At 37.8% G+C, this 27,905-nt stretch overlaps 6 protein-coding genes and 1 non-coding gene across 11 annotated transcripts; 3 read left to right on the top strand and 4 right to left on the bottom strand.

Annotated features, from left to right (window-relative positions):
* Window positions 1–2: 2 nt before the first annotated feature.
* AT4G24530 (O-fucosyltransferase family protein) lies at window positions 3–2,948 on the bottom strand. Its single transcript, NM_118586.4, has 8 exons — window positions 2,299–2,948; window positions 2,146–2,208; window positions 1,982–2,063; window positions 1,810–1,880; window positions 1,653–1,741; window positions 1,373–1,576; window positions 870–1,140; window positions 3–788 (listed from the first exon to the last, which is right to left on the bottom strand). The coding sequence occupies exons 1-8, from the start codon at window positions 2,437–2,439 to the stop codon at window positions 150–152; spliced, it is 1,560 nt and encodes a 519-aa protein (NP_194184.2). The 5' UTR covers window positions 2,440–2,948; the 3' UTR covers window positions 3–149.
* A 674-nt stretch (window positions 2,949–3,622) lies between these two features.
* AGL24 (AGAMOUS-like 24) lies at window positions 3,623–6,832 on the bottom strand. Its single transcript, NM_118587.6, has 9 exons — window positions 6,643–6,832; window positions 6,190–6,410; window positions 5,394–5,475; window positions 5,065–5,126; window positions 4,499–4,598; window positions 4,346–4,387; window positions 4,220–4,261; window positions 3,987–4,120; window positions 3,623–3,904 (listed from the first exon to the last, which is right to left on the bottom strand). The coding sequence occupies exons 2-9, from the start codon at window positions 6,369–6,371 to the stop codon at window positions 3,886–3,888; spliced, it is 663 nt and encodes a 220-aa protein (NP_194185.1). The 5' UTR covers window positions 6,372–6,410; window positions 6,643–6,832; the 3' UTR covers window positions 3,623–3,885.
* Window positions 6,833–8,433: 1,601 nt separating this feature from the next.
* AT4G24550 (Clathrin adaptor complexes medium subunit family protein) lies at window positions 8,434–11,929 on the top strand. 3 transcript variants are annotated; one of them, NM_118588.7, is made up of 13 exons: window positions 8,434–8,659; window positions 8,995–9,089; window positions 9,160–9,363; window positions 9,488–9,604; window positions 9,672–9,800; window positions 9,990–10,116; window positions 10,429–10,529; window positions 10,610–10,714; window positions 10,810–10,904; window positions 11,061–11,148; window positions 11,236–11,296; window positions 11,380–11,453; window positions 11,531–11,929. In NM_118588.7, exons 1-13 carry the CDS (start codon window positions 8,599–8,601, stop codon window positions 11,627–11,629), a joined length of 1,356 nt encoding a protein of 451 aa, NP_194186.1. In that variant the 5' UTR covers window positions 8,434–8,598; the 3' UTR covers window positions 11,630–11,929. The 3 variants fall into 3 exon arrangements, with proteins under 3 accessions (NP_194186.1, NP_849437.1, NP_001190824.1); NM_179106.3 differs by having other exon boundaries at window positions 8,460–8,659; window positions 11,061–11,152; window positions 11,531–11,774; NM_001203895.1 differs by lacking the exon at window positions 11,236–11,296 and having other exon boundaries at window positions 8,460–8,659; window positions 11,531–11,766.
* UBP16 (ubiquitin-specific protease 16) lies at window positions 11,926–17,702 on the bottom strand. The gene is made up of 11 exons (NM_118589.3): window positions 16,974–17,702; window positions 15,268–16,549; window positions 15,077–15,162; window positions 14,864–14,949; window positions 14,596–14,758; window positions 14,375–14,498; window positions 14,131–14,288; window positions 13,638–13,722; window positions 13,332–13,541; window positions 12,808–12,869; window positions 11,926–12,708 (listed from the first exon to the last, which is right to left on the bottom strand). Exons 1-11 carry the CDS (start codon window positions 17,252–17,254, stop codon window positions 12,219–12,221), a joined length of 3,027 nt encoding a protein of 1,008 aa, NP_567705.1. The 5' UTR covers window positions 17,255–17,702; the 3' UTR covers window positions 11,926–12,218.
* Window positions 17,703–18,864: 1,162 nt separating this feature from the next.
* Window positions 18,865–18,946, top strand: AT4G24565. Its single transcript has one exon. It is a non-coding gene; the product is annotated as a tRNA-Ser (tRNA).
* Window positions 18,947–19,184: 238 nt separating this feature from the next.
* Window positions 19,185–20,376, top strand: DIC2 (dicarboxylate carrier 2). Its single transcript, NM_118590.2, has one exon. The coding sequence runs from the start codon at window positions 19,272–19,274 to the stop codon at window positions 20,211–20,213; it is 942 nt and encodes a 313-aa protein (NP_194188.1). The 5' UTR covers window positions 19,185–19,271; the 3' UTR covers window positions 20,214–20,376.
* A 228-nt stretch (window positions 20,377–20,604) lies between these two features.
* REN1 (Rho GTPase activation protein (RhoGAP) with PH domain-containing protein) lies at window positions 20,605–27,382 on the bottom strand (the record flags this gene model as incomplete). 3 transcript variants are annotated; one of them, NM_001341681.1, is made up of 24 exons in its annotated part: window positions 27,120–27,382; window positions 26,864–27,004; window positions 26,693–26,761; window positions 26,136–26,172; window positions 25,777–25,853; window positions 25,323–25,393; window positions 25,152–25,230; window positions 24,873–25,017; window positions 24,477–24,593; window positions 24,317–24,394; window positions 24,174–24,229; window positions 24,026–24,095; window positions 23,574–23,658; window positions 23,231–23,474; window positions 22,786–23,013; window positions 22,368–22,655; window positions 22,224–22,282; window positions 22,039–22,099; window positions 21,844–21,927; window positions 21,633–21,746; window positions 21,377–21,546; window positions 21,216–21,279; window positions 20,999–21,133; window positions 20,605–20,925 (listed from the first exon to the last, which is right to left on the bottom strand). In NM_001341681.1, the coding sequence occupies exons 2-24, from the start codon at window positions 26,972–26,974 to the stop codon at window positions 20,605–20,607; spliced, it is 2,763 nt and encodes a 920-aa protein (NP_001329908.1). In that variant the 5' UTR covers window positions 26,975–27,004; window positions 27,120–27,382. The 3 variants fall into 3 exon arrangements, with proteins under 3 accessions (NP_001329908.1, NP_001320057.1, NP_001329909.1); NM_001341680.1 differs by having other exon boundaries at window positions 26,864–27,382; NM_001341682.1 differs by having other exon boundaries at window positions 20,605–21,133; window positions 21,377–21,746; window positions 27,120–27,154.
* Window positions 27,383–27,905: the final 523 nt, after the last annotated feature.

Consider the following 27,905-nt stretch of genomic DNA (forward strand, 5'->3'; position numbering starts at 1 on the left):
AATCACATTAATCCAATTTTTTACTAAACTTGAATTTAGTGTACATAATATGAGTTCCTCAATTAATTTACTAATCATCGAGTACATAAAAACCATATATTAAAATTTTAAAAAAATCAACAAAAGATTGGGACAGTAAAAGGGGAATGCTAAGCTACTTTACACATGCAATCAGGAGCTGGATAAGTGTAAATAGACTGTTTCTGTTTGCGTAGACGAAGCTGGCCTTGCCTGTTTTTGTGCCCATTCATTACTGCTCCTTCAAACTCTGACCAATCTAAGCTCTTGTTCACAAAGACTTGTCCTAACAGTATCATGTTGGGTCTTATGGTTTTGAGATTCAAGTAGGCTCTATGCGCCTGTAATGCGTTGTGCATGTTCCCGGGAGATGCAGAGATGAAGATGTCGCTCTTCATACTCACGTAGTAATCGACTGCAGCCATCAGAGAAGCTTTCCCTTGTACATCAGCTAGTTCCTCAGCAGAGGCTAGGCTTTTCTTGTTTTCAATCCCGGGGAACAGTTTACGCAGCGTTGAGATTCTTGCTTCTCCTCCGTAAACCTGGTGTGACGCTAGATAGAGACGGGTATTGTTACTGAAACCCAAAGCTGACAGCAGTAAACCAATCTCTTCTGGTGTCAACGGGCAGCGACCTTTGTTTCTTAGCTCCTCATCTGTGAACTGTGAATTTAAGACCCTTCCTTGCCAGATCACCTGGCGATATTTTGCCAGCGCCAGTTTTTCTGCTTTGCCACCTTCAAAGTCACAGCCTGAATGAGCAGCCATGTCCTAAAAAAAAAGATGAAGCAATGTCAGAACTAGATGTTACTGCCAGGAAATGGGCACATTTGTTGAGAATTAAGACCACACTTTATCGAAACGAAGATGAAGCACTGCAAACTTTCCAGCACCAGCTTTTACAATGGTGTTTATTCTGTCTGTCGGATCCATAGTTCCTGATGTTTGAGAGCTGGAAGGAGGATTTCTGAGTCGATGCACAAGAGCGTCCCCTAGCTCACGAATATGAGGAACAAAGTTTAATGCTTCAAAATTTACTTTACAGCGTAACCGCTGTATACTTTCAGGCAAATTGTCAAATGCCAAACGGTGAGAGAATGGAGCAACAGCAGCAATGCCATAACTGCATAACGAAGTGGATAATTCATATGAGTAACAATGCATTGAACTACAGACATATATAGTTCCTCAGATAGACACAAAAAAAAAACGTGACTTGACAGAAAAACATCTACATTGAACACTCCCTTAGTATTGTCTATAAAGCATTCCAGATCATATGTAGTATCGTATTTTCCAGGACTTTAAAATGCAGTTATTCATCTGATAGATCACCAGGTTTAGAAAGCACAAACCTCTGGATAATAGGTAAGACATTTTCCAAATACCACTCTGCTGAAGCGTGAACAGGCGCAGTCTTAATCCTAGTAGCTCGAATACCTGTAGCGTAATAATCACGAGTGCTCCAGGCATACTGTATTGGAAGCTCCCTAACAATCCGCACCTCGTCTTTAAGGACACTTATAAAGTGATCCAAATCAAATATATCTGTGAAAGAACTGTAAAGAAATGCCAAATCATAAATCACCAAATTCATCAGGCACCAGACAACTTACAAGTTTCAAAGTAGATTACCTTGAATCTTGCCAAACAGTATTTACTTCAAGGCGTGGAATCACGAGTGTAACGTTCATTATCTTGGCAACAGCAACAGCATCACATATCTGCAAAAGGAACAAGAAGAGTCAGAAGGGAAACCACCATAAAAATTGACTGAAATTCTTATACTCACTCCCATTCTTTGTTGATTTAGTCCGCCGTCAAGGAAAACCTGAAGAAACCCTTCAGACTTCTCTGGCAAGGCTGCAAAGAGTGACAAACCCATCAATCAAAATACAAACTTTTCAGGGCACATGAATGTAAACGATGAAAGAAGGAAGAAAGCTTTATATTTGGAAACTTACAAGCGCCTCTATAAGATTCAGTGCAAGGCTTCCAACCTTGATCTGCCAAGGGAGACCATAACTCAACTTGTTGTCTGATCGACTACACATTGGTTCGAGGAAGAAGAAAAAGATTTAGAGGAACGTAGTAGATACATCCAAGAAACTGAGCTAAACCCACTTACAATTTGTCGATCAAGAGCGCCTTGGAGTAGGCTCAAATGTCTAGGCCTTGGAGCATTCCATTCCTGCAAATGCCAAACTTAATTCTTCAGCTTCACAATCCCAAAATGTGAAATTCCAAATAAATCATCGGAGATAGAGAGAGAGAGACTGACGGAGAAGAGAGAAGGAGAGGCGCGACCAAGAGGGCTGAAGAGATTCGGATAGAGAATCGGGAAAAGGAGCACGAAAACACCAGCTAAAGCTGTCTTCTGCGACTGATTAAGGTTCTGTAATGGCTGCTTCATTTGGAGCATTCGATTTTCAACAAAAACAGAGTCGTACGATGAAGACAATCCCTTATTCTAAACTCAGCGACGAACGAATAAAAGACCAAACTTTCTCGGTGTACCTCCTCATCCCGAGCACGTTTCTGATCCGAAAGTTTGCCAAATCCAATTTGTTGAAATTGGATGGAAAGTGGTAACAGAGATCTACGGAAACAACCGATACACGACGACAGTTGATACTTCCGGGTGGGAATCTCCTGAGAGAGATGTGACGTCAGCAATTCCAAATAATCTCTTTTTTTCGCAAAAACAAATATTGGGAAGAATAAAATTTATTTTCAGATTCAAATCTTGTAATATGGTCACAGATCATAGGTTCTAATTTCTCAAATGTAGGATTCACCCGTGAATCACGCCTCCCATTTCATATGTATAACTTCGACTCAAAGAATGATGGTCGTAGGCTCGTAGCGGTAACTAGAGAGGGGATATTAGAATTGTTTGTCCCACATCGGACGGAACTTGGAAGATTTTTGTGAATTAGTATAGAATGTGTTAGAAAGATCTCCTGTCTTGGGTTAGGGTTTCAGGAGGAGGGAGAATCACACATTCTTACACGGAATCAAAAACGTTATTAAAAAGTTTGGACTCACTCTTTCTCAAAATCTAACCATGAAAACCGGTGGACACGTACATGAATATTGTTTGAGTTATAAAATTCTAACTTCACTTGAGAACCTTTTCTAAAAACTTAATTTATTGAAATTTTGTAGTGCATAAAGAAAAGTTTGGGAAAAGCTAAGTTCACTATCTAGATCACCTTAGTTCCATTAGTTTTTTCAATAGTTCCTTCTTACAAAACTCCATTGTTGAATAAAATGCACATGAAAGACTTCGTTGATGGTTTGCAAGGTTGCTCAAAAGTGGAAGACATGACGTTACCCCTAAGCCTAAAGGTCCTTCGTTGGACGTGATCTTCCGAGGTTTTTGTTCTGCTGATTGCGTGAATACATATTTTTGGCCAAAAAAATCTTTTCTAGAGAGTGAAGGTAAGGAACAAAGACTTACCTTTGTTTTATATGAATCGAGAAAGGAGGTGAAAACATTTGTAGAAATTAATTAACATATTTGTTCTTTCACACCCCTCTCCAATATTATATTTATTGTTTCATTGTTGTTAATGTAAAGAATCACTATAGAAAACCTATCGTTTCACTATATTTACTTGTTTCATTAGTGTTAAAATTATTATTTGTCCGTGATGTGAAGAATCCCTTTGGTGCAAAATAGTTATAAAGACCAATAACACGTACAATATCTGAAACTTGCTTCTCTGCAATGCAATGAGAATTCATCCTTCCCATCTCAATTCTTTTTCAACACTTATTCAAAGAAAAGAAAGGGAAAAGGTAGACTTAATATTTGTGGGCTTCCATCGAAGTCAACTCTGCTGGATCTTTCTCTCTCTCAGATTCATTCCCAAGATGGAAGCCTAACCAACAAACAGTTAGTAAACATCCACATACAAAATGTCAACAAAAAGTTTGAAATATGTTCAGTTAAACAAATTATACCCAAGCTTCAGGGAAGTGTCGGAGTCATCCTCAAGGGGAGTTCCACTGTCGTAGCTTGACACATTTGTGGTCACCGACTCTGTCTCCAAAGCCTCTTTAAGCGTCGTCAGTTTTGCCCTTTCCAACGTCTCTAGCTGCCGATATATAATATACGTTCCCTCATCATATTTTCTTATACATAAAAAAATAGATTAAGGTTATTCCATGATATCTATAAGGGTTTAGAGCCGTACTTTATCCCTCAGTCTCTTATTCTCATCCACCAATTCCGATCCCTGTTTCACTTATTAAGAAAGTCACTAGCTATAGATAGGCTTATGATCCATTAGTTATACGAATTGTATGTACTAACTACTAACCCGTTTCTCAAGTGAGAAAATTTGGCTCATCACACACTCGCCCTATTTACCAATAACAACAACAAAGTCAAACTTTTATATATGTACAGCTTATTATTTATATGCCACGTTAAGGAAAATATGCATGCTATTAGTTTATGTATAGTAGTAAACCTTCTTTTCAGACACACGGCTAAGTCCGGATTCAAGTAGTTTCTCCAGCCGCTGCAACTCTTCTAAGTTCAATCCATCAAGATCCTCTCCTCTCAGTTTCCTGTTTTACGTTAAATTAACACTCATTTCTATCAAAAATATCTCTATAGATATTTATCCAGTCAGTGATATATCAGATATTTGTTCAGTAGGTCTACCAAAGAAAAAGAAAAAAAAAACTACCTATGCTAGATATAGATAGTAATGTATATAATTTTTTTAATGAATTAATGAGAATAATGGGCCATAATTGAAAATTACAAAACTCTTGTAAATTTTAGAAGTAGCTCTTAAAATCTACAAACAAAACATCAATTTCCAAGACACACGCCACAACTTGACGAACTTACACGTGAAATGAAATATCTTCAATTTCCATGAAATAGATTCTAAAACCTAAAAATAGCATGCACACATCATTGAAAAAACATAAAAAAAAAAACCACACACATGAAATAGATGATCTCTTACAGCTATAGCCTATATGAAAATAGGTTTATCTGCATAACATATCAATGGAGCCATACCGTAGCTGCTTGGTTTTGTCTTCGACTTCCTTACTTAGTCTGGAGAGGTTACAATTCTCAAGCTGCTAGATGCAAAGTCAACAGTTTCAGGATTCTGCTATTAATATGTAAAACCAATTAATTAGATGCTTCAAGATTAATGATTATATGCCACTCAATGTTTCTATATTTAGACTTACAGCTAAAAATTATAACAAACACGTGTAACAAAGTGAACATCGGATAATATTATAGAGAGAAGGGTTTGATAAAAAGAGAAGGGTTTGGTAAAAAGAGCAGAGAGTTTAAAATCCACAAAAAAAAAAAAGAGTAAGTGATATCGAAAATACCCGGAGATGAGTAGAAGGTGGATCCATCAATTTGTTGATGTTACTTGCATGAAGACTATACCTTCCCAATATGTCTCTCATTCTACACGTTTCAACAAACAATCCATCTTTCTTATAAACATTTCCTTCGTCCATATTACATTTGTAAAATTAATTAAGTACATTAGAAGCCTTTTTGGTTATAATAAAAGAAAAGTAATCAGAAGTAGCCATCACGATACAGACAGATGACTCGTTTCCCAATTATGGTAATGCTTCCCAAGATAAACTAAACGAGTGGTTAAGAATTAATCCCCAATCATACCAAGTGACAGTGTCAAAGACTTTTGTAATACACAAAGTCAAATGAAAAAAGGGAAAAGAAATTCATTCTAATTGTGGTAAGTACTATGTATCCATATATACATATGCTTTCCTAATTAACAAAAATCACACTATAATATTCTGCTCTCTTATTTCCCAGTACAGAAATCTTAACCATGAGTCTAAATGAAAATGATTGAAAAATTACACGTTAAAAACCCATATTATGTTAAACGGAATTAAATACATGATGTGTTATACATAAAAGTAATAAAACATCAATCCTATACTTTAAAGTATAATAATTTAGGTCATCAAATTATGCCGTACATGAGATCTCCGAGCCTACTGATAATTAACTTTAGAGAGTAAACGAGAAAATAAAAATCTCATTTAAATACATATCTTAATATATTTATCCAACCATATTCTCAAAAACACAAACATGGATTGAAAAAAATAAGACAACTACTAACAAAAAGATAGAATATACCTTGAGCTGGAGAACTCGAAGAGCTTTCCGGTGGCAGAGAAGATGATGAGAGCAACATCAGCATCGCAAAGAACTGAAAGTTCATCGGCTTTCTTGAAGATTCCTCTTCTTCTCTTTGAGAAAGTAACTTGTCTCGCTGTTATGTTATCAATCTTCTTTATCCTTATCTTCTCTCTCGCCATTTTACCAGATCTCTCCTTCACTACTGTTCTTGAATCTGCCTATACCCATAACACCATTTAGATTTTAGACCAAGAACAAAGAAAGAAACCAATTGGAACGGTGTTAGCTAAAGAGAGTTTATATAATATTCTTAGGAAACCCTAATGGCTAGAGAGAGAGAGAAAGAGAGATCAGATCCATAAACCATGAGAAGCAAAAGAATGGACAGGACTAGATGAATTCATCAAACACTTTGCTTAAGAAGAAAGAACACAGATTCACAGCTTTTACCTTTCTGTGAGTTGGAGGATCTTGGATTACGTTATTCAATCTCAGCACCCACTTTATTAAATTTGTGAGAAGATAAAAAAGGTTTTTCTGGTAGCTGTTTACTCCCTAATGTGTGAGTGAGAGAGAAAGAGAGAGAGAGATGGTGACTGTGTTTGTGTTCAAGATTGGAAAAAAGAGTCTGCTTTTTTTAGCTAAACAGTGATCTATACTTATCAATGGGCCATATGTTTTGTATCCCTTTTGATTATGTCTTTTTCCCAAACTATAATCATTAAAAATAACACATAAACACACTTTGTGTTTTGTCTGACTGAGCTGCCAGACGAAGAGACTGCTACAGTTATGATTTAATAATTTACCTAACCTTCTAATTCAATTAGTCTGTCATGGAATAATGTGGAATTGTAACTTTATTCAGTAGCGGGTTTCCTAGTTTTACTGTTTTAGTCTAGTTTTGAATAACTTCCCATCTAAAAACAAAATAAAAATAAATGACGTGAAATACTACTCCGTATAAGTTAATAGATTTATATATGGCTAGGTCAAATAAAATGATACAAAAGTTACCCACTATCAAAAATGTAACATGATAAAATAAAAAAACATAATTGGAAAATGAAAGAAATCACAATACACAAGGAACTACGTACCAATTCTAATGGAAAGAAAGTTTGGTTACTTTTTTTATTCGTAATTAGAAGATGCTGTTCATCAGTTCATCTACCTTTTTGGTTTTGGTTTATTACAAAAGTTGTGTCTATTAAATATTTCATGTCTTTTTTATAGTCTTTCACCTATATATGCTAGATGCGACACCTGATAAGATCACTCGTCTCCCACCGTCATCATTATCTTTTATTTTTGGGTTTGATCAGCCATTTATACCCTTTTAAGTTTTAACCCTAATTAGAAATGATATATCACCGGACTCCGGTAACTCTAGGGTGATATCATGGCCGACAAGTATCTTGTAAATTTTTTCTCCCAAAGTACAACTGAAAATTAAACTAAACTGATAAAATTCGTGGGAAACGTACCATCTCATAATGATACATGTGAAAAGTAATATAGATGACTTTAAGACTTCAATCTGTATAAGATTAAGTTCTTTATGACTAAAACAAATAAGCACTAAGAATGTGAGACAGATTTAGTATTGTAAGCCTTTGGTTTTGTTTATGGGAGGAAAAAAAGCGAGTGCAAAATCAGAAAGTGAGAGTTTTTGGTGTAGATCAATGTTATTGGTCTTTAGGATCTTATAGTAATATGTTGAAAATATATTTGGGACGAGCTAGAAGACTCCCAAGGTCATATAAATGTGAAACTAAACAGTAATTGTAATAGTGTTCAAGAAGAATCATCTAACACGTTTAAAAAGCTTAGACTTGTTGTTGACCCTTGTTACCCTTTCATATATCTTGTGTTTCTTACTTGAGTTTAGAAAAAGAAAAATCTTAAGCCTTTCATTTGGAATGCTTGGTCATCTTGTCAGCCCTCTAGGCTCATGTATATCTCCCGATTGCTCGATCCCGAAAGTCTTCACTAACCTTCGTTGTCAGCTTAATCCTCAAAGTTTTGACTTCCAAAAATAAATTATGTGTTGTACCCTTTATATCAACTCACATTTTGCTTCCTCGTAAACAATGTTTTTTTTTTTCTCCTCCGAGATCGAACCATCATTTATAGTACTTACTACTTATTTCCTTAAACTCATAACAAGTTCGAAATTTGGGCCATATTGATGTCTTAAAAATAGGCCCATATAAGAACAAGAAATCATAATTCACAAAAACACAGAACCCTCCGTCTCATGAAGAAGCTTCACGATAACGACGGCAAATGGTAAAACGTGAACCACCTCACCACCAGACACACAAAAAGACGAGACCGATCGGCGATCAGTAGACTTAACCAAACTCGCGGTGAAACAGTCGGAATCCACCGCTATAAGGAACGATGATGATCTCCCAATTCTTCGTCTTATCTCAGCGAGGAGATAACATCGTCTTCCGTGACTGTAAGCTCTCTTTCTCGATCTGATCCTCTCTGCTTCTTCCTGTTTTGCTTTTTCTCTTCAGAGTCGAGTCTTATGTCACTGTTTCATGAGAATTTTCCATTGAAATCTTCTCTAAGCTCATTGATCTGTTTGATCTACCAACATTTCTTATCCGATGACAAATTATGTTGAGCTGAATTTCCAAATCAGATTGTACAAATATAGCAAAACTATTCAATTAGTTTGGGCAGAGTATCTGTATGTAATGTAGTAGAAGAAAGCTATTTGTTTTGAGATTATACGATTTGGTTGGATCCAATACAAGTTTCAAGATGTGTAACGTTTTATTGCTACAGACCGGGCTGAGGTACCCAAAGGAAGTACAGAGACATTCTTCCGTAAAGTCAAGTTCTGGAAGGAGGATGGCAATGCAGAGGCGCCACCTATCTTTGTAGGTATTATACTTTCTGTTTGGTTGTGAGCTGTAATGATTTCATCTAACTTATTTTTTGTGCTTATAGAATGTCGATGGCGTGAACTACTTCCATGTCAAGGTTGTTGGTCTATATTTTGTTGCGACAACGAGAGTTAACGTGTCACCCTCTCTTGTTTTGGAGCTTCTACAAAGGATTGCTCGTGTTATTAAGGATTATCTTGGTGTTCTGAATGAAGATTCATTCAGGAAAAACTTTGTGCTCGTGTATGAGTTGCTTGATGAAGTTATTGTAAGTCTCGTCTTGATGTAGTTCTCATTGTTAGCATGTTTATATCTATATAGTAGCTATATTTGTTTATTTTCCCAGTTTTGATTTTTTTTTATTAAATAAGACTCTGTGCTCTTTTGATTAGGATTTTGGTTACGTGCAAACTACATCTACCGAAGTTTTGAAATCTTATATATTCAATGAGCCGATTGTGGTTTCTCCTGCCCGCCTTCAGCCTATTGATCCTGCTGCCATTTTCACAGTAAGATTGCTTTTCATTTTCCTCCTCCTGGTATATGTGACTGACCCCTTTAATTTATGCTATGCAGCAAGGAGCCAAAAGAATGCCTGGAACTGCAGTTACAAAATCGGTTGTGGCTAATGATCCTGGGGGTCGGAGAAGAGAGGAAATTTTTGTGGACATCATCGAGAAAATCAGTGTTACTTTTAGTTCAAGCGTGAGTAGTTACTTGCTTCTAGTTTATTATATCAAAAGTACAGAAGTCTTGGCATGTTCTCTTCTTGCCATATCAAACCACCCATTTCTGCGGATCAATGCTTTGTATTATGTCCTAATACATGTAGTTGCATCTTAATGTTAGTTTTCTTCATGGAAAATATCCATTATTTTTCTGATTTCTGAACAGGGATATATACTGACTTCTGAGATTGATGGCACCATTCAAATGAAGAGCTATCTTTCTGGTAATCCAGAAATCCGTTTAGCTCTTAATGAAGACCTAAACATAGGAAGAGGAGGGAGATCAGTATATGGTATTTCTTGTTTCACCCCTTTAAATCATCTTTATTATATTTGGAAGGAATCAACGTCATATTCTATCTTGTCTCACTCTTTGAAATCTTGGTGTCTCTTTCTGTGACATTTGGCGTTGACAATGCTTAAATGTCAACTAAGCTGTATGTTCCACTTACAAACTTCCCTCATAAGTCATAACCCAATTCGTAAATATATGTAGTTACTCTTGTAGCATTTTTTCTGCATCTTTGAGGCACATCAGTATCAACTGGGGATTGATCTATTAATACAATCTAACCCTTGGTAACATCACACTTGAAATGTTGCAGATTATAGGAGTTCTTCAGGTTCAGGGGTGATACTTGATGATTGTAACTTTCATGAGTCTGTTCGTCTGGATAGCTTCGATTCAGATAGAACTTTGTCCCTGGTGAGCGTCAAAATATTTAGTACAGAAAACATCTTGTAATAGCATGTTGTATTAGTCTTTAACTTGCGTTCTGTTTTCAGGTTCCACCAGATGGTGAATTTCCAGTAATGAATTACCGTATGACTCAGGAGTTCAAGCCTCCTTTTCATGTTAATACCTTGATTGAAGAGGCTGGACGTCTTAAGGTGAAATTTCATGCGTACATGTCTTCTGAGTCAGATAAAAACTGCGTATATTTCTTAATTGCTCTATAAATATTTTTCTGTTTGCTGAAATTTAGGCTGAAGTGATTATTAAAATACGCGCTGAGTTCCCTTCAGACATAATTGCAAACACAATCACTGTTCAGATGCCATTGCCAAATTATACTTCCAGGTACATAACTTTTTGATTGGTTTGTACAAGTGCATCACTGAGATATTGTACATGAGGAAGAGAATACGATGAATTTATTTAAATTCCAGCTATAGTGATATACCGAATTCTGAATCACACAAGAAATAGAATCAACGATTATGTTTATTGTGACAGGGCTAGTTTTGAGTTAGAACCCGGTGCTGCTGGACAGAGGACAGATTTCAAGGAATCCAACAAAATGCTTGAATGGAATTTAAAAAAGGCAAGTGTTAAATCTCTCACGTGGTTTGCTAGTTTAGGTATATATTGAACTGTATGTTGCTTCCATGAGCTAACTGTGGCATTCCAGATTGTTGGCGGGGGTGAGCATACACTGCGTGCAAAGCTTACATTTTCACAGGAATTTCATGGTTACCCTCTAAGACAAAAGTTTGTAATGTTTGTTCTCTCAGGGGAAAATAAAGCATTACTGATAATTCTCAATTCGTTGTAGGTAATATCACAAAGGAAGCAGGGCCAGTCAGCATGACGTTCACGATACCTATGTACAATGTTTCTAAACTTCAGGTAAGTAATATGCCGATTCTTGCATTGCCATTAACCGTCCTCTTCGATCATTAACGCTAATGAATTGGGTGATGCAGGTCAAATACTTGCAGATAGCAAAGAAATCAAGTAGTTATAATCCATATCGTTGGGTGAGATATGTGACACAGGCGAATTCTTATGTGGCTAGGATATGACCTGTTTTCAGATAATGTTTATCCTTCACTTGTATGTCTAAGTACTTTCTCTTTTCATTTTCGGATCACACTTGCTTCACAGTACTGTGTTGAATGTTGTCTCTTCTATTTGGATACTTTCTTGTTTCGGTATCAACATATATGGCTATATGCTTTTATTTTGTTTGCCCCTGAAAACATCATATGATCTCTTTTCTTGGAACTGGCAAAATTGCATCTTTTGGGATTTTTCTTGAATTTCTGAACTGAACTGAATCCAAAGATTCAAAGTTAAGCAAATTGCAAAAGAAATAAAGGTGCAACGATGAGACAATATTAGATTAGCTTTATTGATTGATTATAATAAAAGTCAAAACAACTTATTAACAAAGGTAAATTCCGTTCCATTACGTGATACAATTTCATGGGCAAAAACTCTCTTCCCCACTATACACTACTATATACCACCACTTCTCTCATTAACCACTTTCACCAAGCCTAAATACGGGTTGTTAATAAAACCACTCAATCTACGTGTAATCAAATCTACTTTCTTCTACTACTTTTGACTTAGTTGGGGCCAAGTGGACAAAAAACCATCTTGTTTCCCTTACCTTTCTCCTCCCAAGGGCAACTGATGTCTTGAGGTTCCGTAAGTTTCTGGAGAAGAACGACTGAGCGGCGAACGCCTTGTGAAGGGGGGAGAAGATGAGGAAGACGATGATGTTGGTGAGGGAGTCTCAGACTGTCCGTGAGCCCGTCCCTGATGATCTCCAAAAATGAAATCAGCAAAGTCGTCCATGCTTGTACTGTCTGTGCTACAAGAGCATTCATCTGAGTTGCTGTCAAAGAGAGATGAACTGTCACTCGCCGAGTCTTCTTCTAAAATCTTCTGCAGCCTCTGGAAACTAGAATAAAATGACTGTATATTGCCGGATCGACCACCACCAGGCGTGTTGGAAGACAACTCAGGACTTGAAGTAGACACAGACCGGGATATGGTACTTTTCTCATTAGCCTTAGGTAGTGGCACTCTGCTTTTTTTATTGGATGCTTCAGTTTTGGTACATACTGCTAATCTTGGAGGCGTTGGAGTGCACCTGCAGTCAATTCATTCGATATATACCATCATAAGTAACCAGATCGAGCATAATCCACAACTTTAAAGAGTGTGAGAGATGCATTATAATATTATTTACCTTGCGTAGAACAACATATACGCTCCCTTTGTCAAGATCCTTTCCACATCCGAAGTTACTACCTGACAATAATCAATGCACAACAGAGGAATTAAACATTGAAATTTTCTTCAAATGTATGATGCAGATATATGGATGATGACGAGAAGAGACCAGTCAATGAGTAGAAGCCAAAACATTTTCTCTCACAAAACCAATCCTACGACTCTTCAGACTACAACAAAGATAGAAACCCCAATGGAACCAGCTAGAATATCCTTTCTAGAAAACAACTTCAGCATATAAAAGGAAGGGGAAAATTATATAATACTTATCCATTCAAAATTTCAAACTAAGAAACTCATCACTGAAAAGGAAGAAGCAGAAAATTGTAAACCTAAAATGCTGTCATAGAAGTAAGATACTCCTAGTTAATTCCAAAGTTCATCAAATAACAAACTCAAGTAAAAAGGGAACAAAAAATCGAGCTTACTTATAAACTAATTCGCAAACAACATTCCATTGATAATATATGAGAAACTTACCGTGCTATCATCAGCCTTGTACCACTTATTTTGGTTTCTAATATAGCAGACATAATGGCCAGAAAATGCTGCATTCATTACATCCAAGTGAACAATAACTCCATAGAGTTTGTAGTCATGTGATTTTTCACTTCCCCCACTGACATATGGAGCCAAATCTAGAGTTTCTGGAAACCTAATCAACTTATTGAGCTTCCCGAATTTCCCTGCCTTTAAGAATCAAGTGTCGCAAAATTGTGAGAAACAAGAGAATCCAGATAGAACTAAACAGAAACAAACCGGGTATTCATTGAAGATATAAGTTACCTGGAATCGTTTTAGTGCAATGGTAAGGACATTCGGAGGCTCTGTTATTTTCAGCTTCTTTTTGGCTCTCTCATAGGATTTACAGCTGCTCACAGGAAAATAAAAAAATTGAGTAAGCACCCATCAATCATTGAATGTAAAATCGTACTGCCAGGATTTACATAAGAGGTTACAGGTGATTAGTTAAAACTACGCAAATGAAAGACCATGATAGTACTTCAAAAACATTCTGTCTTCATAAGCTAGAAGGGAATTTTATTGCAGCTGGTCGTGGAATCTAGGTATTGTAATTGAAATATATGAAAGGGAATACTTTGGCAGGCCATGAACTCTACTTCAGCTGCCCATGAACTTTAAATCAATCGGTATCATACCCAACTCAGAACCATATATAAAGCTCATGTAAAACTCTATCCTCAGAACCATGAAAAGATAATTCGAAATATCAAAGGACCACACGAAGTTCAACACATGGAAAGGAATGCTGACCAACCTGCCACATCTGTATTTGTTCTCTCCATCCAATATCTCAGTCCTTGTAAATCGACGCAAAGCATCATCCAGGGTGCTAATATCTCCATCAATCTCAACCGTTAGATCCATCATTTTCTCACGCAGCTCAGATTTTACTTGACATTTCATGCATTTAATCTGGCAGAGATCATAAGTACCAGGATTACAACTCCCTCCAAAACAAAGTAAAATGAGTAAAGTACAAATGTTGTAGGTAATGATACCTTTGACCGGAGGTATCCCCCAAATGTCAAACCAATAAGAGTTGTATCTTCTAATTTGCTACTCTTGGTCATATCATATTCAGATGCCTTAATGCACACAGACTGCATTGTATCGACAACAAACCTGCAAATTGCAAGGAAAATGAAATTAACACAGATCTTCCAGTTATAATAAAGATATATGCAACAAAGTTTGCTCAATTTCAGAAATGTCAGTTCACCTAAGGAATTCATGTGCATCTTCTTCCTTGCCATTCCCAAGAAAGATTCCAATATTCTGCAGCTGAGATAGCAAGCCATTAGGGGACAGTGGAGACTTCTCTTCTTTTGCCTTTACGACCAGCTTCTCAAACCCACAGGTGAAGCACTGTTCTTTTTTTGTACCTATAGTTAAACGACTTATTAAAGGCTTGATATATTGATGATAATAAAAAATAACCTTCCAAAATAAGCAGCAAAAAGAAAAAAGACTTAGAACCAGTGACGCACATGCTCTGGAATGAAATTGCTGGAGGAAGTATGTCGTCAGAGGAGGAGTGAACATAAGGCATTGAAAGACAACATTAGCAAAGCAGCTGCAAGAAACAGAGTATATTCTTGCATCAGCGAGTGTAAGCTACACATTTACTTTACATTTTTTACACCACAAGCTGAAGATTATAACAGCTAAAAACGACTAGAAAAAGAGGAAATTGGAATTACCTATTGCCAACGTTGATGAGGCCACAAGGCTGGAACTCAATTTTATATGTATACAGTTTAGCAAAGACTTCATATGGAAAGAGCCCCTGCATGTCACCAAAAGATTGATAAGAAAAATAGCTTTGCTGATTTGTTAATGTAGGAACTAAGTATTGCATAATGATGATAACATCCTAGAACTCAGTGATTACCTTATGACCATGTCTTCCTGCCATCTCATTTTCAGACTTCGGTCTGGTCCACTGGTCTACAACTTTCAGTACTGATGCCTTTAAACCACTTCTTCCATGTAGAGAATTTATATGCTGAACGACAGCACCATTCTGTTTCTGATGATCAAGAACTCTTACCGATTTTGCACCTAAAGGAGAATGCTTCATAAGATCAGCACACTTCTTGGTATTCGAGGCCTTGGATGCCAAAAGTTGGACTTCCCCAACCTTCAAAGGGGCCAACATAGAGCCATTTTCACTACTAGCGCTCTTTGACTTCGGAAGGGTCACATGGGACAAATTAGAAGAGTCCAAAGGACTCAGCGCATCAGTAGAAGAGGAAATTGGTAATGCAATTTCAGCTTCATCAAATCTTTTAGCATTTCTTTCTCTTAAGTTTACTCCATCAGATATATAACCAGTCCCCCTAGGAGCTTCTTTTAAAATGCTACTCCTCTGCTCAGAAACTTTAGCAGCTGAGGTGTCTCTAGAGGAGCCAGAGCCAAAGGAGAAATGCAGAGAGGAGTTACCAGGTCTACCAGATTTAGATTTAACACAAGAATCACTCACACGTTCGGCTGATCCAAGAGCCGTACCCCAAAAATCAGATGACTTCAGAGATGGGTCAGCTGATACTGGATGCCTATCCGTAACTAATGAGTGTAAGCTCCTTGATTGGCTCTGGTTCTGCCCAGCATCATCCTCAGGTTTATGTACACTTAATTTAGGCAGATTAGCGAGATTATCTACAGATTCAACCAAGTGCACAAATTTTGGAGACAACAGTTTGGATGGAGCATCTTCAATGGTGCTGAAACAGGTGTCTTCTGGCTCTACAGAGACATGAGCATCAAGTAGGGACTCTGATCTCTCGGATTCAGATGAACTGAAGCTCTCACAACGAGAAATCTCGTCGCCAGAGTCATTACGGGGGGAGGAGGAGAAGCCAGAAAACGAGGATCCAGATGTTTCAGCAACAGAAACAGCTTCTTCCTTATCTATAAGGTCATCTTTGTTATCTGCAATATCTCCATTCCCATCTTCAGGAGATCTGGCACGATTAGATAATAGTGATTCCCCGATTGGTATAGTAACTGGTTCTGGACCCACCAGTAAAGTTTCCTCAGGAGTATTTTGTCCATTTTCTTCTCCTAATCTCAAATCGGAATCACTCTCATCTTCACTATCATATACAATGGAAGCAGGATGACATTCATCTTTGTGACCTTGCCGCCAGTGAATGATTTGACATTTCCCGGAACTGGAAAAAAAATAACAAAAACGAAACAACTATCACTAAGATATGTAGGTAACGAAATTTCACATGCGCTAAGGGGAAAAGGTTGAAAATTTGATAGACATTATAGTACATTTCTTAAGCTATCTAATTGAAATAAATTCCTCAGCAGCACATAGTTAGTTACTCACAGATAAGCCATGAATCAAATACTAAACTTCCTCCCAAGCTAACTAATTACCCATAATTTTGTTAACATAGAAAAAGAAGTCAATTTTCTTAAATCTCTGATCCAGTATCGCTAAAGTTACAGAACTAACTTATATTCTTTGCCTACTAATCACTCCAATTCATCACGTCTCAGCAGAGAGTGCAGCAGATGCAATCATAACTCTAAGATCATACAACGTAATTTGGACATGGAGAAAGTGAGAGAATTTTTGCATACCAATATCGAACGGCTTTGCAGCGAGAGCAACGAGTCGTGGCAAGACAATAGCAAACAGGACAATGGAAGACATTAGAGACGGCAACAGAAGAGAACTCAACAGAGGCCTCTAGCTCAGCCCTGGCAGCCTCTTCAGAAGCATGAATAAGAAGTCTTCTAATCTCCTCCCTTCTTTGGGCAGCGACCCTCCATTTGTGACGAACAAAGAGACCGATCAAAGGTAAAACAAGAGAGACCACAAGGACTAGACTAGAAATCCCTAGATCCAAAACAAGGAGCATTTATCCTCCACCAGATGCACAAACAATTGGAAATAAATCTGAGCACCAACCATAGATTTCACCGGCGAATAAGCCGGGAACAGAGGTGACAGTGAGGATCAGTCCGGCGATTTAGCACATGCAGAGAGAGCGAGAGAGAGAAGCCAGGAATCGATGGAAGTTATAATTTTTTCGCTGGTGGGTAAGCTTCCAAAATGATGACCCAAGAAAATCCAAAGATGAGAAGGAATAAAGAAAACCCTAGAGAGCACAAGTTGGGTTTTCTATTGTTCTCTGGGAAAAAGTTGAAAAAATCTGGTGCTTCTGGTTTAGGGTTTCGAAAGAGGGCAAGAGTGGAGAGATTCTTCGGTAGAAGGACGAAGAAATTAGGAGGCAGTATATTACTTTTCTATACCAAGACGCTTTGCTTTTTCATTTTACCAGACCAGACAACCTTTTTTTTTTTTTGCTCTAACGTCATTTGGAAATCATATTTTTATTACCAGGAAGCCCTTCTTTTAAAAACAAAATAAGAATAATAGTTCAACGGAAATATGAATTTGCATGTTGACAATGATAAAAAGTTATGAATTAGTCAATTAAAAAAGTGTGTAAGTTATGTATTAGTCAATTAAAAAAGTGTGTATGATGGGATATTGTAGCTATCTATTATATATGTATATTTAGTGCCATTTTCGTGTCACACCATGTCTTCATTTTTATTTTTCTTTACCATGTGTTATACTTTTTTGTTATAAAAAGTTGATATATATATATTATCGCTTAACTTTTTTTAAGTAACTATAAAATGGGTATCATATATAACAAACATATATAAGTATTTTGCAATTTATGCGATATATAAAAATAAAATAAAATAAATCTACACGATTCTATATGTTATATTATAAAGATCACGCCATATTATTCTATCTATAAGAATACAACGTACGGGATTATATATGATAGACGATTGTATTTGCGGGACATTGAGATGTTTCCGAAAATAGTCATCAAATATCAAACCAGAATTTGATGTGAAAACACTAATTAAAACATATAATTGACAACTAGACTATATCATTTGTTAAGTTGAGCGTTGAAAGAAAATGAAAGAGTGTAGACTGTAGTATGTATGAGTTTCCCAAAGGATGGTGCTTGAATATTATTGGGAAGAGACTTTGGTTGGTTCGGTTGAATGAAGATTTTTACCTGCCATGTTGATAGAGAAAGGCAAATAAATGTAGGGGTCGATGTCTAACGTAAAGACTGGATCAACCAAGAGTCCTCCTCCTCGTCTTCACCAAAAAAAAAGAGTCCTCCTCGTGGAAACTTATTTCTTCTCCAGCCAAGATCTCATCTCATCTCTTCACTCTATGAAATATAAAGGAATCTTATGGTTTTTCTAAAAACTATAGTACGTCTATATACCAAAGGAAACAATATAAAATCAGTTAATCTGATAAATTTTGAGTAAATAATAAAGTTAACTTTGTACTTACCTATATCAAACTAATTCACAAAATAAAGTAATAATAACAAAGAATTTTTAGTAGATCCACAATATACACACACACTATGAGAAATCATAATAGAGAATTTTAATGATTTTGTCTAACTCATAGCAACAAGTCGCTTTGGCCGAGTGGTTAAGGCGTGTGCCTGCTAAGTACATGGGCTCTGCCCGCGAGAGTTCGAATCTCTCAGGCGACGTTTCTTTTGTTTTCGGCCATAAAGGAAAAAGCCCAATTAACACGTCTCGCTTATAAGCCCATAAAGCAAACAATGGGCTGTCTCTGTCTCACTCACACACGCGTTTTCCTACTTTTTGACTATTTTTATAACCGGCGGGTCTGACTTAATTAGGGTTTTCTTTAATAATCAGACACTCTCTCACTCGTTTCGTCAACATTGAACACAGACAAAACCGCGTCACAAAACAAAACTCGCTACAAATAAATACCTTTGTTTCCCTCTTCTTCTCCTTCACTCACAACATCTCAATTTCATTCTCTCTTCTCTCTCCAATTTCACAACAATGGGAGTCAAAAGTTTCGTTGAAGGTGGGATTGCCTCTGTAATCGCCGGTTGCTCTACTCACCCTCTCGATCTAATCAAGGTTCGTCTTCAGCTTCACGGTGAAGCACCTTCCACCACCACCGTCACTCTCCTCCGTCCAGCTCTCGCTTTCCCCAATTCTTCTCCTGCAGCTTTCCTGGAAACGACTTCTTCAGTCCCCAAAGTAGGACCGATCTCACTCGGAATCAACATAGTCAAATCGGAAGGCGCCGCCGCGTTATTCTCAGGAGTCTCCGCTACACTTCTCCGTCAGACGTTATATTCCACCACCAGGATGGGTCTATACGAAGTGCTTAAGAACAAATGGACTGATCCTGAGTCAGGGAAGTTGAATCTGAGTAGGAAGATCGGTGCAGGGCTAGTCGCTGGTGGAATCGGAGCCGCCGTTGGAAATCCAGCTGACGTGGCGATGGTTAGGATGCAAGCTGACGGGAGGTTACCTTTAGCGCAACGTCGTAACTACGCCGGAGTAGGAGACGCAATCAGGAGCATGGTTAAGGGAGAAGGCGTAACGAGCTTGTGGCGAGGCTCGGCGTTGACGATTAACCGAGCGATGATTGTGACGGCGGCTCAGCTAGCGTCTTACGATCAGTTCAAGGAAGGGATATTGGAGAATGGTGTGATGAATGATGGGCTAGGGACTCACGTGGTAGCGAGTTTTGCGGCGGGGTTTGTTGCTTCGGTTGCGTCTAATCCGGTGGATGTGATAAAGACGAGAGTGATGAATATGAAGGTGGGAGCGTACGACGGCGCGTGGGATTGTGCGGTGAAGACGGTTAAAGCGGAAGGAGCCATGGCTCTTTATAAAGGCTTTGTTCCTACAGTTTGTAGGCAAGGTCCTTTCACTGTTGTTCTCTTCGTTACGTTGGAGCAAGTTAGGAAGCTGCTTCGAGATTTTTGATACCATTCTTTTATTGATGATGATGATGGCGACTATTTATATTGATTTATTCATTTTTGAAATAGTGAACACAAGAAGGAACTAGGAAGAGGGGGATTCAATATATTTTTTGTTCAAGCATTGTTGTTAAATACAATTCAATTTTAGTTTCTATACTGATGTGAAATGTCACTACCAAAACAACAGATCCAACGCACAGTTAAAACACAACAAAAAAAGAGAGTGTAGTTTATTTGGTCTTAAAAAAATGCTGAAGCAAGATAAGAATGAGACTAAAAAGAAGAAAGAATCTGTTATTTGGTTGTTGGGGGGTGACGAATAAGCATAACTGGAGGTGGTGTTGTTAAATGGCGGCTGTACATCTGAGGGAAGGGGTTGTTGATAAAGAGTATCATCTGGAGAAGGTCCTTGGTGTAGTGTTGGGATGGTTTCCTCCAGATGATCCTCTGCCTCTGTCTCCTCCGTTCTCGGATCTTCCTCTGTCAAGAATGTGAGGGCTCTGTAGTTTGCTGCTGTCTGGATCCTGGTTCGACCCTGATCCTTTTTCAGTTTCCTCTGATACACGGTTTTGTCCCGAGGTTGGACTGGGTTGCCCTAGGGTTTTTCCTTTGTCCATGTTTTGGAGCTCGTTCGCGATCTGACTACGTCTCTCCTTGAGGAAGTTGAGTCTCATTGTCAATTTGGAAAGTGCAGAAGTTGTTGTTGTGCTTCCCTGTTTATTTCACTCAGTTTCTAGCTTTGAACGATATTTGGATGAAATTTAATGGTTACACTATGAAACTTACCTCTCCCTTTGTGCCAGACCTCTTTGACAAGCCCACCAGTTTTGAGCTGCCACGTGATGTTTCTTGTTGCGAGCTTTTGCTCCGTGAATCCTGTTGCTTCTCTGTCTCATTTTCTCTTGCAGCCCCTTGCCCATCCTGCAATATGTTACCCGTCTGTAGAGGATAAATACAGAGGAAGAAAACACAAAATTGATAGACAAATGTTTACAGTGGTTACCTTGGACGTTGATCTTTCAGAAATGTGAGTAGAGGCTGCTTCAGTATCTTTTTGTTTCTCCTTCCTGAGTGACAAATTTGAAAGAAGACGAGTAATTAGCTTTGATATTATTTAAACCATAGGTTGTGAGGTTAAATGTGAATCTGTTGATGAATCCGTACATCTTCGCATTGTGCTCTGGCAATTTCCGAGATTCTTTGCTGGCACTATGCGTAGAACCAGAGGCTTTTCCGTCATGGTGACCAAGCCTATTTTCAAGATCATCAACCTTATGTTCCAACTTGGCAATATCAGCCTCCGCTTGAGCTACCTCTTGCAGATCTTTCTTCAACTGTAAAATGTCTCCCAAGTTAGATATATGTACTTTTAGCCTGACAAAAATCAACTAGTTGCTAGACAAAAATGAAGAGGAGCAACATTTTCATCGATTGTTTCTGGAATAGGTTGATTCCCTTTTGACATGTTCAGTCCTGTTTCCAGAGCTAATTTCCTGTCTCTCTCTTGCTGCAACTGTTCTTGTAGTCTTCCCACCTAGTCAAAGGTAAAGCACATTCATATAACTAAAATTTAAACACTCAATAAATAACAAACTTCACATTGCTAAGATAAGGTTTTATTTTACACTTACATCTTGCTCTAGTGCTTGGCGCCGCCCGTACAAAGCCTTCTTCCGTCGCTCCAAACTAGCCTGTAGAACTGCATTGCTTTTTACCTGTTGTACCAAACATGGAGGTTGTTAGAGATCACATACTCGTCAAAATCACCACCTGTATAGCACACCGAGTTCGCAAAAGCAAAAATACTCAAAAGGACTTATCGTGACCTCTTCTGTAATTCTGCTTTGCAGCTCTAATTTGGTTGACTCAAGTCTCTCAATGTCAGCACTGCAGAATATTAACATTGTCAGAAGAAGAACCATGTAGACCACATTAATTCTAGTCCAAACAAATTTGAAGTTTTGAAAGAAACATAAAGATGTAAATCATTTGTAGAGATGATGATACTTACTTGTCCTCGTCCACTTCCACTGAGAAATCAATAGATTCCATTGACAAGTTTTTCTTCCCCTGAGCACATAAAACACCAAACGTTTACTAAATGTCTGGATCCCTTAAGAGATAGGTAATAAAGGCAGAGGAAAAAGAAACTTACAGGGGTACGGCCCCAGTGCCTTTTACTTCCTCCCGGTGCATCGGATAACTTAGACGGTTTCTGAGTGTCAGATGCCACATCTGACGTTGATGAATTCTTATCCTCACTTGTCGAGACCTCTACAACAGCCTTTACCTCTGTATTATTAACTCCCTTAACCACGATATCCTCATCCTTTTTGCCGTCATCATGTCGGGGTAGTGAAGATCGTCTGGAGCCAGATAAAAGCTTCTTAGGCTCCTTACTTCTTTTTGGGGATTTTGATTCAGTGCTTAAATTATCATTTATCTGCAGAAAATAATTACGTGAGAAAAAGGAATGTCTATATTCGACTATAATCAAAATACTCGTTCTCGTAATCATAAGATTTTATTTTCAAGAAATTGATCAAGTATTGAAGGTTAGTATAGGACCGTGCCTTATGATCATCAGGATCAATGCTGTCTGCATATTTATCTTCTGAGGCGGCACTCTCACTGTAGGATCCATTAGATTCATTTTCAAGGTCCTCTTCCTCATCCGTGTAGTCCTCAGATCCCTGTGAGCCATCATCGTCATCATCATACTCTTCATCATCAGATCCCTCCTCTGTCCCACTACCACTCTCTTCTGAGTCAGAGTACAGGCCGGGTGACAAGGAACCTTCCTGCAGACATAGACCATTTATGATGCTAGAAGTCAGTGTCTGAAAATAAGCACACAGGTACAACTAAGATAAGAACCAAAGTTGTCCTTTCACAGTGCCTCCAAGGTTTTCACTATACTACTGTAATAAAGAGCGGATTACTATGCAGAGAGGTAAACATCGATTCTGATCATGTGACTAAGGCGGCTCTTAATCAATAAGAGAAGTAAAATCTTACTCCAAATATACTTTCATATTCTTCTAATAATGTTATCACTATAGCCTGAGCATGGTTCGCTGCAGCAGCTGCTTGCAGAAGTTGCATAGAACCATCACCGCCGACATCAAAATCATTTTCAATTTCACAGTCACCAGCCAGAAGGGGTCGAAGAAGTAAAGGTGCCATACAAGCTGCAACGGCGTTTGTGTTCATCCGGTTCACAGTTTTGTTAGAGGCTACAGTTTGCATCATCATCAGGATTCTGCAAGAGAGAAAATAAACAGAATTAATGACAGAAAGTTATTTACTTCCTATGCATTTAAATAACTTCCGTAAAACGAGGAAACAGAAAAGAGACTACCTTTGCAATAGGCGACGATTTGGTTCAGGGAATGATTCACAGATTGCTGCCCGCATAGCATTTACCCTATTGCCACGGTCAGTACCTGGTAAAGTTTGACGTCAGAAAACTGAGAAAACGTTATCCAGAAAGGAGAAGAGGCGAGCAAAATCCATATGTATAACATATATGAACATGCTCAGATGTCGATAAAGTAAACAACCAGAGAGAAGTTAGGAAAAAAAACAGAAAGAAATTTGTTTAAAGCTTCATTCCACTCATAATTTGTTATTGAACAGAAACCCAATGGAGACTTAAATTTCGTTCAAGTTCATTATCTAGATAATTTCTATATTACAAAATGGATCTGTATGTCCAACACGAGATGTTCAACAAATTTTAAAAATAGAAAAAGATAGTGTCTAGCTCTGATGGAGCACAAGGGGACACACGAAAGAGAATGATAAACTTACGGCAAGCTTCCAGAAGGGCGTTGCAACAAGATGCAGGCACTGGAGAGGAAGGCAACTCTCTGAGAAAATACTGCGCATTTATGGATACAGTTAGATAGGTTTAAGAGTGAAAGGCTAACTCAGCATTCTAGTGAACAGTACCAGGTACCTTAAGGCAATCAGCAATAATATGAGCATCCTCCTCGGGACTGAACTCATTTTTTCCTGAACCAAGTGACTACGTATAAATACTTTGCACAAACCAGGAAATCAAGAAAAGAATAATAAATACATAAACATAAGAACTCAAACCTTTCTCATATTCGCGAATTCGGTGTTCAACATCATCAACATCAGCAGCTTGTCTCAAGATTCCTTCTATCCTGACTCCTGCAAGATTTTGTTGTCTTTATCAGCTCAGAGTGAGTAAAACAAAGCAGCAAAAGAAGCTGAAAAAACCTGAAACTAATACCATGATTTTCAACAAATCTAAGGGCCTTTTCCAAGAAAGATGGAGCTCCATCAACATCTTCTAGAGCAAGTAATACTGGTCTTCCAAGGACAGTTGATTTTGTTGGTGTCTCATCTTCTGTAAGAATATAAAAAAAATGCATCATTGTCTAATGAATTGAAAGCGAATCAAGTCTTGAGATGTCACCGACTATATAAGGAATGCCCATATTCTTATGAGCCATTCAACACTAACTGGTCAGCTTATACTCCAGAGGAAGGGAACATATGTTAACATGATAATATTATTCTGTAGCTTATTTTCTAGAGAAGACGAAACTTTGACATTCTCACACCACTCAAGACATATATTGTTATACATGTAAAGACTAAACCATTGAAAAGGTGACAAACATACTCTTTTCATCAACACCAACAGCAGGATCTGCATGATCATTCCTGAAAATACCATTTTGACCCATAACATGGGAAGCACTAGGTGCTTGTGTCAGAGCGTTTTCCAGAGCAGCTTTCCACTCGTGTAGATCCTCCATAGTGTCAGCCTGCAAAAAAAATAAAGTCACAAAATCATAAGAAATGTTCAGAGCGTAGATTAAGATGGAGGATGAGGTGGATGCACCTGATAAAAACCAGATTAAGTAGAGTAACAACAGAAAACTAAAATTTTGAGAAAAACCTTAAGTGTAAAGGCCCGTCCATCACGACCATCGGGAAAGAGAACAGTCAACAGCTTCTTGTCCGCCTTAACAACCACACTAAAAAATAGTTCGAAGTTATCGGACGTTAGTAACACCGAACCAGATAATAAAATATAAAAAGATTTTAATGATTCAAACAATAAGCCAACCTGCCTGAATTGTTGAGATCAATTCCCCCAAGGGTCAGATTGACCTCACTGCCCTTCTGTTGGACTGCACTCTGAAGAATAGAACAGAAAAATTTGAGATACTCATACTCTGTAATAACAGGTTCATGCCTTATAAAAAATATTTCTGATATAGGATTTTCACCAATCTCTGATAAGAGAAACATATTTTTAGTTAAAGTGTATCTCGTACTTTCTCACTAATATAACTAATTTAAGCTAGAAATCCACTGGCTTCCAGTAAATTTTCTTGCAATTATACCTTGGAGCCCTATTCTAGTGCCCATGTGAATCAAGTTTTTAAATAAATAAAAAAAGAAAGTGTTGGATGGCAATCTCATATTCACAGAGAAAAAGTAGTAGACCATTACTGCTCTAGGAAGCACACAAGAAAATAATATTTCAAAGCACCCTTCATCAGTAAATTAATGCTTACCGGGTCACTTCGAAAGAAAACTAGTGAAGTACGCGTCAAAATAAACCATCTTTTCTTCCATGATGTCCAGCCAATCCCTGTATTAAACGAAATAGAAAGTGGTGAGAGACAATTTTAAGACATAGCCACAGACCAGGACATGTAGCCTAGTGAATTGTGCTAGTGCTGTCGTTGTATCATACTATCTGGGTTCAACCAGCCTACAAAACCCACGTCAGGTGATAATATGTCCTTACTATCTGCCAGTAACAGTTTTCCCCAGTCAGAAATAAGAAAACATCTCATCCTAAGAGCAACTCTCATGATCCTAAGAAAGGCTACACTGAACTAAGTAGATCATCCTAAGAAATAAAACATACCTTTTGAAGATATAGATAGCGGTCCACTCTTGAAAACCTACAGAGTAATTAGAGTCGACAAAAACAAATTCCATGAGAGTTGTATCATGAAATCAACAGCAGAAGCACATTCACTGTTTATTTGTATTTGCATTTACATGATTGGACATTTCATTTTCATACAATAAGATCTTAGCTTCTTTTAAAAAACACTTTTTGTAGGAGAACAGTGACTAGAATTTTGTGTGTTTCATTAGAACTTAGAAGCAAGCATAATGGTTTAACCTGAAAAGGTAAAACTCTCAAGTCTTAAGTCAATGATGCAATAATTCAATTCCATATTTCCATTAATCGATCGGAATGAGATTTGCTCGAAAGAAAACCAGGACATGCCTAATGATTACATGAATGCTCATCATCGCGCAACAATGACCAATGGAGAAGACAGAAAATGCAGGTAATTGTAGCCAAAAACGAGATCAGAAGTGGGATTGTGAACAAGTAATTTCTCCTGCTTCGCGTTCCATTACAGAGGCAATTCGATCAAAAAGCAAATAAATATCTCATTAAGAAATTACCGTGTTGCCACCACGGGAACGCGAGTCTGTGTTTCCAGACTGCGCAGGAGGAATACTGCAGGTGTCACCCTGAGATCAGAACAAAAACAAACATTGAGCAACATTGGAAGAAGAAGAAGAACAACAATCGGGTCTGGAGCGAGATGAATTTCCAAAAATAGAGAGACGCACATGAGGCTCCTGCTCTTGTTCATTGGCAATCGGTGGCTGCTGCTGCTGTTGTTGGTTTGGCTGCACATGAGGAGGAGGCTGTGAAGATGATTCTGCGTTTTTGTTAGCCATGACCGCGGTTCACGCCATTGACGTGCGGCACTATAAACCCAGGAAACAAAAAGAGAATGTCCGATGATCAAATTCGAGGAGGAAAACGCAGTCGTATCTAACTGATCTCAGATCAGAGAAGCATGAATTCGATCGAGAAACAAACCTTGATCTGGGAATGATAGTAAAAAAAAAGTATCAATTAAAAATAAAAATAGCGAAAATGGTGTTTTAGGGAGAGAAATGGTGAGAGAGATTTTGGTTGTGAATGGATTGATTGATGAGTTCAACGGCGTTAGAGGAGAAGAGGTGAAGCGAAAAAAATGGCCGAAAAAAGAGGAACCTTTGCTTTTATTTTGGCAGTTGTACACGTCATCATCTTCCCCCCTTCCTTGGAGGGAAATTTTCCCTCTTTCTCCCCCTTTGACCTCTTCCCTCTTCTCTCAACCATTATTTCTCTTATACCGAATTTATATTAACACTCTTATAATTACTCTCTACTCTATAGTTTTATGGATTATATGCTACTTAATATGTCTTAGAGTCTTGGCAAAATAAAGTTTAAGACATTAATTTAGAGTAAATAAGAATCTCTCTTTCTCTTTGTAATAAAAAATGGTAATGGAGATGACAACCTTATTACACCTTGCATTGATTTGACCCTCTGACCTCAGTAATATACTGAATCGTGCTAAGCACGACCATCCACCACTCTCTCTGTTTTTGTTTGTCTGATTTGTTTTGCTTATGATATGTTATTGGTTTGAATAGTTTAATAAATCTACGTGATCCATTTGTTTATCTTTGTTTGGATAATGCTGCTGCGTGCATGGGGATTCGTTCATTCGTCTGCTTTTCGATTAATTTTAATTTTTTTTTGTTTGATGGTTGTTTCAATATTAATTGACTATTCATCCAACAATCTTCTTCTTCGTTTCAATTACTATGCAAT

Source organism: Arabidopsis thaliana, chromosome 4 (assembly GCF_000001735.4).
Source record: "Arabidopsis thaliana chromosome 4, partial sequence".
Classification (NCBI taxonomy): Eukaryota; Viridiplantae; Streptophyta; class Magnoliopsida; order Brassicales; family Brassicaceae; genus Arabidopsis; species Arabidopsis thaliana.